This window comes from Poecilia reticulata, chromosome 7 (genome assembly GCF_904066995.2).
Source record: "Poecilia reticulata chromosome 7, P_reticulata-male-v2, whole genome shotgun sequence".
Lineage (NCBI taxonomy): Eukaryota > Metazoa > Chordata > Actinopteri > Cyprinodontiformes > Poeciliidae > Poecilia > Poecilia reticulata.
The window spans coordinates 32,642,203-32,651,332 of NC_088836.1; the positions used below are offsets into that span (position 1 = coordinate 32,642,203).

The 9,130-nt window shown below is 44.4% G+C and overlaps 1 protein-coding gene across 1 annotated transcript; it reads left to right on the top strand.

Annotated features, from left to right (window-relative positions):
• On the top strand, positions 1–7,066 carry LOC103460237 (uncharacterized). The gene is made up of 9 exons (XM_008402339.2): positions 1–139; positions 1,080–1,516; positions 2,572–2,835; positions 3,880–3,942; positions 4,057–4,092; positions 4,207–4,248; positions 4,911–4,949; positions 6,127–6,159; positions 6,533–7,066. The coding sequence occupies exons 2-9, from the start codon at positions 1,088–1,090 to the stop codon at positions 6,575–6,577; spliced, it is 951 nt and encodes a 316-aa protein (XP_008400561.2). The 5' UTR covers positions 1–139; positions 1,080–1,087; the 3' UTR covers positions 6,578–7,066.
• Positions 7,067–9,130: the final 2,064 nt, after the last annotated feature.

Consider the following 9,130-nt stretch of genomic DNA (forward strand, 5'->3'; position numbering starts at 1 on the left):
GATGTAACAGCTTCACCATGCGGCTCTCAGCCTTTTCTTACTTTCACTTCTCTCTGCTGCCAGATTCTCCTGTGGATCAAACCTGCAGATCGTCTGCAGCTCTGGGATCGACTGATCATCCTGGTGGAGCTTCGTTCAGGTAAAACCTTTCAGTCTGTCAGCTACATGCAGACGTTTCTCTGTTTCTGGAGTTTTTCTGGGTTCAGCTGCTGATTCTCCAGAAAGGAGGATCTTTAACATGATCTGGTGTTTTGGGCTCTTTACGTCTGTTATTCTGGGTTTTAGTCATGATTGTTGCTCCATAAAAGCTTCAGCTGGTCTGTTTCATGTTAGGATGTTTTCACCGTTTCGCGGTTTGTAGTTGGTTTTACTAAAACTCACATCAGTAACGAATGTAAACCTGAGATTTATGTATAACTCAGATTCAGCGCTCATCATCTGTCAGCCAATCAGAGGAGACAGCAGCCTCAGGCGACAAGCCCCGCCCACCTGTGTTGTTGTGCAACATCCCATCCTTAATGTGAAGCTGCTGCTTTCACACATTTTGATGAAACCACATCCTGTTTGCAGAAACTCAACGGTTAAAACGATCAAAATGTTTCTGTTTCACTTTCTGTCTGACTGAACATGTTGAGACGAAGCAGCTGCTGGAGAATGAACTATAGAAGTTCAATTTATAGAAGTTCAATTTATAGAAGTTTAAGTTTATAGAAGTTCAATTTATAGAAGTTCAATTTATAGAAGTTTAAGTTTATAGAAGTTCATGTTTATAGAAGTTTAAGTTTATAGAAGTTCAAGTTTATAGAAGTTCAAGTTTATAGAAGTTCAATTTATAGAAGTTTAAGTTTATAGAAGTTCAATTTATAGAAGTTTAAGTTTATAGAACCGGATCCTGTTTGTCTTGAAATGTTTCCAGGAGTTTTCCAAATAAAAGACTTTGGATTCTCCAACCTCAGGATCATCATTCTAGTATTTATGATCCTTCTTCGTTAGTGGATGAGGGTCAGCAGCAGCTGTAGTTTTGGGTGGCGGCCATGTTTCTGCCTCTGTGCTTCATGCTGGATGTTTCTGACCTGCAGCAGCTGAGATGCAGACGGTCGTCACCAACCTGGCGCTGCAGAAGCTGCAGTCCTACTTCGCCGTCGTGGTGATCTTCACCTACAGCATTCTGCTCAGGAGCGACTTTGAATGCACCTGCAAGCGCCAGCAGTACTACTGCATCATCTACGCCGTCACACCTGGTCTCATAGCAACCGTCCTGATGCTGTGGTCCAACCGGCTGTTCCAGAGGACCTGCAGCTACCGCTCCAGGTTCAAGAGCTTCATCTGCCGCCAGGTGCTGAAGGCGGCTCTGGTCGGCCTCCTCTGGGTGGCGTTTCTCCTCATCGACGGCGAATGGTGGGCCTGTTGCTCCAACAAACTCACTGAGCAGCAGGCGGCTCTGCCCTGCAAGGCCGCGGCCAACTGGGGCGACAACGACACCGAAACCATGGCTGCCATCAAAACCACGTCCAGGGTGAGTCATGTCTGCCCCGGCCAGCAGGGGGAGCCGCTCTAGTAACGGCCTGTCTGTGGCCAGCAGGGGGAGCCGCTCCAGTAACGGCCTGTTTGTGCCCCGGCCAGCAGGGGGAGCAGCTCCAGTAACGGCCTGTTTGTGTCCCGGCCAGCAGGGGGAGCAGCTCCAGTAACAGCCTGTTTGTGCCCCGGCCAGCAGGGGGAGCAGCTCCAGTAACGACCTGTTTCTGGCCAGCAGGGGGAGCCGCTCCAGTAACAGCCTGTTTGTGTCCCGGCCAGCAGGGGGAGCAGCTCCAGTAACGGCCTATCTCTGGCCAGCAGGGGGAGCAGCTCCAGTAACAGCCTGTCTCTGGCCAGCAGGGGGAGCCGCTCCAGTAACGGCCTGTTTGTGCCCCGGCCAGCAGGGGGAGCAGCTCCAGTAACAGCCTGTCCCTGGCCAGCAGGGGGAGCAGCTCCAGTAACGGCCTGTTTGTGTCCCGGCCAGCAGGGGGAGCAGCTCCAGTAACAGCCTGTTTGTGCCCCGGCCAGCAGGGGGAGCAGCTCCAGTAACAGCCTGTTTGTGCCCCGGCCAGCAGGGGGAGCAGCTCCAGTAACGACCTGTCTCTGGCCAGCAGGGGGAGCAGCTCCAGTAACAGCCTGTTTGTGTCCCGGCCAGCAGGGGGAGCAGCTCCAGTAACGGCCTATCTCTGGCCAGCAGGGGGAGCAGCTCCAGTAACAGCCTGTCTCTGGCCAGCAGGGGGAGCCGCTCCAGTAACGGCCTATCTCTGGCCAGCAGGGGGAGCAGCTCCAGTAACGACCTATCTCTGGCCAGCAGGGGGAGCAGCTCCAGTAACGGCCTGTCTCCGGCCAGCAGGGGGAGCCGCTCCAGTAACGGTCTGTCTGTGCCCCAGCCAGCAGGGGGAGCAGCTCCAGTAACGGCCTGTTTGTGCCCCAGCCAGCAGGGGGAGCCGCTCCAGTAACGGCCTGTCTCTGGCCAGCAGGGGGAGCCGCTCCAGTAACGGCCTATCTCTGGCCAGCAGGGGGAGCCGCTCCAGTAACGGTGTGTCTCTGCTGCAGGTCAGCGGCTGCTGGCTGCTCTTCCTCATCGTTTTCGCCGGAGCCATGAGTTCCTGGACCCGATGGAGGAGCGGCTGCAGCAAAGGAGCCACTCAGTACGAAGAAACGCTTTATTACAAGCTGGTTCTGGAGGAGGAGGAGGCGGTTCTGAAGGAGGTTCTGAGGGAGTCCATCAGAAAACAGCTGACCGAGCAGATTAAGTCCAAATGTAAGGAGAACTGGAAGGAATGTTTCAACGTGGCTGAAGAGGTGATGAAGAACCAGGTGAGCAGCCAGTTCATAAAACGTTTATTCAAATATGAAACAGGTTTAACTGAAACTTTTTACCTGTTGAAGTTCAAAACCTTCACTTGGTTTTGATTTCCTGATTTTATTTAAACTGAAAGGAAACGATTTGACCCAGAACCAGAACTGGATCAGAACCAGAACCAAAGTTTATCAATAGAGCAGGAAGTGATCGGATCATTTGACCGAAACACAAACAGAATAAAATCAACATTATTACGTTTGGAGGCGACGTTTTCTTAGCTTTATGTGTTTATTTCAGTACAAATGGATCAACATCTAAATGTTCCTACAGCGAGGAGCCATGATGTGTTTAGCGAAGGTTCAAAGGTCAGACAGACGCTAAAAAACGTTGAACTGGCTGAAATATCAGAGGTAAAACCTTCGGCTTCACGCATCAGAACATTCTTTCATTCTGAAATACAAACATTTTTATTCTATTTAGAGTTTAGATGAGCTGCAATGTGGAGGAGAAAGAAGGAAGTTCAGGAAGTAACTGACATCACATCCTGTGACATCACAGGAAATGAAAGACATTAAATCCCAGGAAACTTCATTTAGAACAAGGAGATTTTTTATCACCTTAAAAGTCAAACATTTGAATTCACTGCAAGGAACCTGGCAGAAGCCAGAGGATGATGTCACGGCTTTGGGAGCTTCTGATTGGTTAGTTCCCAGCAGCTGGGCGTGTTGCTTCCTGTTCTGCCTCTGCTCGGGCCCAGAGGTCGGTTCTGCTGGGGGAACCGACCCGATCCGGTTCTGATGAGGAGCCTGAAGAGCCGCTGACATGGTGGTCGGGTTGGTCCAGAGTCTGGGGTCCATCTGCAGCAGGAAGCAGCTTCTCTTCCTCTGACCAGCTCCAGTCCGTTGATGAAACGTTGATGATGTGTAACCAGCTTCGATGTGCCAAATATTCTGTGCAGTGAAAACGAGGATTTCATGTTTTCACGCTCTGAGTTTTGTCCTTGAGGCTTGCCGTAGCTCAGAGGGTCACAGAATAAATGACAGTATTTTTATTTACAGCCTTCAGGAAGTGAAAACGAAGCTGAAATTCATGAAGATGTTTGGAAATTCACTTTTCCTGAGGTAAATAATCGTAACAGAAAATGATTATTTGTTCACCAGGAGAAAAGCTAATAGAATATAAACAGTTTTTATCTTAAACATGTTTATTATCGTAACAATATTTCATGTTTTCAGGCCCAGCAGATTTCTCTCCAGTTGGTTTCAAAGCCGGTAAACAAACATCAGATTCATGTTGATGCTACAGTCCACATGTCTGGATGCAGAAGTTCTGATCACCTGATCAATTCCTCTTCCATGAAACATTGATTAACTCTGTTCTGTTAGGAGAAGAAAGATGGAGCAGCTTCCCAGGATGAGGCAGGAGGGGTAAGTCTGCCTCATCCATTCATCCATTCATCACTGTGAAGGTGACTGAAGGTCACGACCTTTCAGTGAACCACATGCAGAAAGTCTGAGGCGTAAAGTTGGTCCTGAGGTATTTAGTAAAAACTGATCCAGAACAAAAACTTCTACGTATCCAGAAGAACCTGGAGGGATTACACACCTGTCACCTGATTGGCCAACAGGCTGCAGGTGTGAGGAGAGAGAGGGGAATGCACAGTGGGCGAGGGAGAGCAGGGACCAGAACCAAGTTTCAGTAAAACACAGAAATATCAAATCAGAAGCAAACATTACATGTCAAGTTTCTTTAATGCGCATCAGATTGTCCATCAGCGTCTCATTGATTTAGTTTCTAAATCGTCTCTAAGCAGCAGGTTTCAGTCTGAAGGTCAGAGTTCATCACTGCACCACAAGATGAGTCCAAGGGTAACAAAGAAAAACTGGACGCCAGGAACACATAGACATAATTAAACTAGAATCACTACGAAGATCTGAACTAAGGAGGAAACAGAAAATAATGATAAAACTTTAAAACAACCTGAAACCAGCAGGGAGGTGAATGTCATCATCTTCTATGCTGACATTCACAGCAGAAACTAAAACTATTCATGATTTAAACGTCGCTCTTCCTCCTCTGGCCTGTTCAGGTCTGTGGAAACCAGAACAATCCTCCACCATCCGACCCGGTAAGCAAACTCATCAAGGCCCTGTTTACTTGAACTAGACCAGCAGGTTTCCTGATGGGGAGGCAGAAAAACCCCACATGAGCAGAGATCAGGGATTTGTATCATCAGCCTTGTTGCTATGGCAACAGTTGTGCCAACTGTGTCACCATGCAGCCATTAACCAGTCCAGTTAATCAGGACAGGTCGGTTTATCCGCCCGTCCTTACAGGTTATTATCTGAATAACTAAATGCTGATCTTCTCTTTAGATTAGTAAAATGTGATGCTGAATTAAAACAGCTCTAGAAATATAGATCTAGATTGATCCCTGCCCAGCAGCATAGATCCAAACACAGCTTTTTTATATATTTATAATACTTTCAACATTGTGAAAGAATTAAGTTCTGGAAACCTGCTTAATATGGAACATGTCCTAGTCAAAGGCCACGCTAAGACTCCTCACAGTGACTCTAGTCAGAGTTATGGAAACTTGTGGATTAACCAACAGGTTCATGTTCCTGATTTCAGGTCAGCAGCTGATTGAGAACCAGAATAATAAATTGATCATATTTATGTTTCACTGACGTCGGGAAAAAACTCAGCATCTGATTTCTGGTTTCTATGAAGTTTCTTCTTAATGACATAATATGAACATGAACAAACAACCAGCGTTTCAAATTCAAAGAAAAGATTCAGATGTAACTGAAACTTCTCATTTTTACCTTTCAAAGTTCAAAACGATTTGAACCAGAACCAGAACTGGACCAGAATGATTCCTGAACTAACTGTTTCCATGGCATGTAGTTCAGGAATCATTTTGGTTCGGTCTGGTGTGAATCTGGTCCGGTTCTAGTTCTGGTAAATCTGGTCCGGTTCTAGTTCTGGTTCTGGTCAGAACAACCATGAAACCAGAATGATAAACTGCCTGGAACCAGAACTGGACCAGAACCAAAGTTTATCAAGTAGAGCAGGAAGTGATCGGATCATCACTTCTTAGCTTTATGTGTTTATTTCAAATGGATCAACATCAAAATGTTCCTACAGCGAGGAGCCATGATGTGTTTATCGAAGGTTCAAAGGTCAGACAGACGCTAGGTTAGCTTAGCATCTGTTAGCAGCAGGAAGTGATGTGTCTGTCAGGAAAAAAGAGTTAAAATGTGATCAAAGATTTTATTTTAAATGTTTCTGATTTTTTTCAGGACAAAAACGTTGAACTGGCTGAAAGATCAGAGGTAAAACCTTCGGCTTCACGCATCACAGAACATTCTTTCATTCTGAAATACAAACATTTTATTCTATTTAGAGTTTAGAGGAGCTGCAATGTGGAGGAGAAAGAAGGAAGTTGTGACATCACATCCTGTGACATCACAGGAAATAACTGACATCACATCCTGTGACATAACAGGGAATAACTGTGACATCACATCCTGTGACATCACAGGAAATAACTGTGACATCACAACATGTGACATTACAGAAAATAACTATGACATCACCGAAAATAACTCTGACATCACAGGAAATAACTGTGACATCACAGGAAATAACTGTCTCTGTTTCCTGGTTTCTGTCGTTTCTTCTACATTTTCTGTTCTGTTTCTCCAGGAAGCGTCTCGTTTGGTGGATAAAGAGAAAAACACGGAACCCTGATCAAGTTGAACTTCGACTCCAGTTCATTTCTATATTTCATTTTAACTTTACTGACCTCAGATCTTCAATAGAAATATTTTTCTGTTCCTTTGTCGTCTATTGGTTTGTTTCTGTTTTATTTTAGTTCAGCTCTTTAGTTTTATTGTTTCTCATGTTTACTTTAGATTTTTACTCATGTATCTTTTTCCTCTCCTGGTTTCTAATCATCTGTTTCTTCTTCGCTGATCGACTCAGTAAATATAAACTTTTTCTCAGTTTCTCTCTTTAAATCTCTTCATTTTCTGTTTCCGACTGAAATCATTTCAATAACCAGAGGAAGCATCATGCTGAGGGACGCCGTCCATGTGAGGACAGATCTGTGTCCCTCTGAGCGTCCTGCAGCAGGTCAAACGTTTCTTCAACATGTGGAAACACAGCCTGAGGTCAAAGGTCACAGGGTCCATCCTGTGACTTTATAGAAAATGACCTAAATAAATATTTAAAGCTCCAGCTGCTGCAGAATTATTCATAAACTCTTCAATAACCTGGAGGTCAAAGGTCACCCTGACATGACGGTTAACATCAACGAGCAGCCTTCAGGATCGCATGAATGACCTACGCCAAGAGAGCCGGGCTTCAGGCTTTAACTAGGACATGTGGCCAGAAAAGACCAAACAAAATGTAAGAAACCAGTTGATCCACTAGAGGAACCTTAACCTTAAAACTAATGCTAATGCTATCCATAATGCTAACCCTAAAGCTAACGCTAACCCTAAAGCTAACGCTAACCCAGGCAGACTAAGAAGTAACCATCGGTTTAGTCCAATCAGCTCAGAGGACAGAAGAACGTCAGAAACTGAAACCTGGTTTCTGCATCTAAACATCTGATTTTATTGAAGGTTAATATTAATCTCTCTTATTGTTCAAATATTTAACAAATATAAATAATTTTAATAACATTTATTTAAACAGGAAAGTTAAATTTGATTTAATGTCTTTTTATTGTGTCTTTTATCTGGTTTTAACTTTATATGTGGCCTAATATGCTGCAAAATTAAATAATATATAACATACTAATATCAAATATTACATATAAACCATTATAAACTAATAAAATGTAAAATATTATTGTTTTAAAATCTGTTTTCACATCCAGTCTGAACCTGGAAATTAATATTTTTACACTAAAAACTTTTGTTTTGCTGATATTTTGCTAATTTGATTTGATTTCTGGTATCAGGAAGATGAAAACAGTTCAACATGTTGCTGTGAGTCTGAACTCTCCTCCTGGTCCAGTGAAGGTCGCTGAAAAATATTATGTCATTAAGAAGAAACTTCATAGAAACCAGAAATCAGATGCTGAGTTTTTCCCGACGTCAGTGAAACATAAATATGATCAATTTATTATTCTGGTTCTCAATCAGCTGCTGACCTGAAATCAGGAACATGAACCTGTTGGTTAATCCACAAGTTTCCATAACTGTAAAACTTCTTCCTGAAACAATGAAGCTTCTTTTTCTCACGTTAAAAGTTCAGAATGAATCAGAAAGAGTGTTAATAATGCAATGTGTGGATGGATGTAAAATATTAACATGTTGGTCAGAAATATCGTTTCTTCCGCTCAGAAAGACGAATCTCTTCTGGTCTGAGCTGAACTTCCAGCTTGTTCTGCAGCTTCAGCTCCTGATTCCTGCTGCAGGGAAATCAGCACATCCACACGCCTCTTCCTGGATTTAGTCCTGATAACTGTTGTCCTCAGGAGCCTGGACCTGAATGTCCTGCCACCAGCAGGAGGACTTCCTGTCCATCAGTGATGGCGGTGAGGACGGGCCTGAGACGTTCAGCTCAGACCAGGACAGGATGGAGGAAACTAGAACAGACTGTGATAGAGATATTTTGGTATTATCATTTTGTTATTACTTTAGTTCATATTCAGTCTAATGTTCAGTTTAAAGTGTTCTCTTTCTTCTGTGTGACCTGGAGGCCCATCTGCCTGTGTCTTCATGTGAAACAGTTACCTGTGTTTCCCAGACCTTAAAAAACGTTTCCACCTTCTTATCAACCGGAATACTCCCTATCTTAGAAACTGCCTGTGTGCAGTAATAAATTATCTCTGCTGTCTCTGCTTGGTAATAAAAGACGAGCTGCAACCAAAGGTCTTCAGACGCTCAGTGAACGGCTCGGAGGAGCAGCTTGCTGAGTCTCCTTTTGCAAAAGCTTGGTCATAAAATTCATTTACGTTGTCTGTGGTTCTTTTAATGAAGGTTCGAGAAAAATACCCATCAGACTGCATGCTGAAGAGCAACGGAGGATTTACTGGACTGAAGGTTCATGTTGTCCACAGGAAGTCGGACAAAACGAGTTCAGACATGTGGAAAACTAATTTAACGTTACATTGCAGGAACTGATGAACTTACCTCTAATACAGGCGCCTAAGATGCATCGGCCTGAAAGACAGAAATGTTTCAGATGAACTCTGAGCTCTGCTGTGTTTTGGTGCCGATGGGGGAGGAAGCGTCGCCCTGACTGGCTTCAGCTGCTGGGCTGAATGTTGACGTGTCAGCAGGTCTCCCT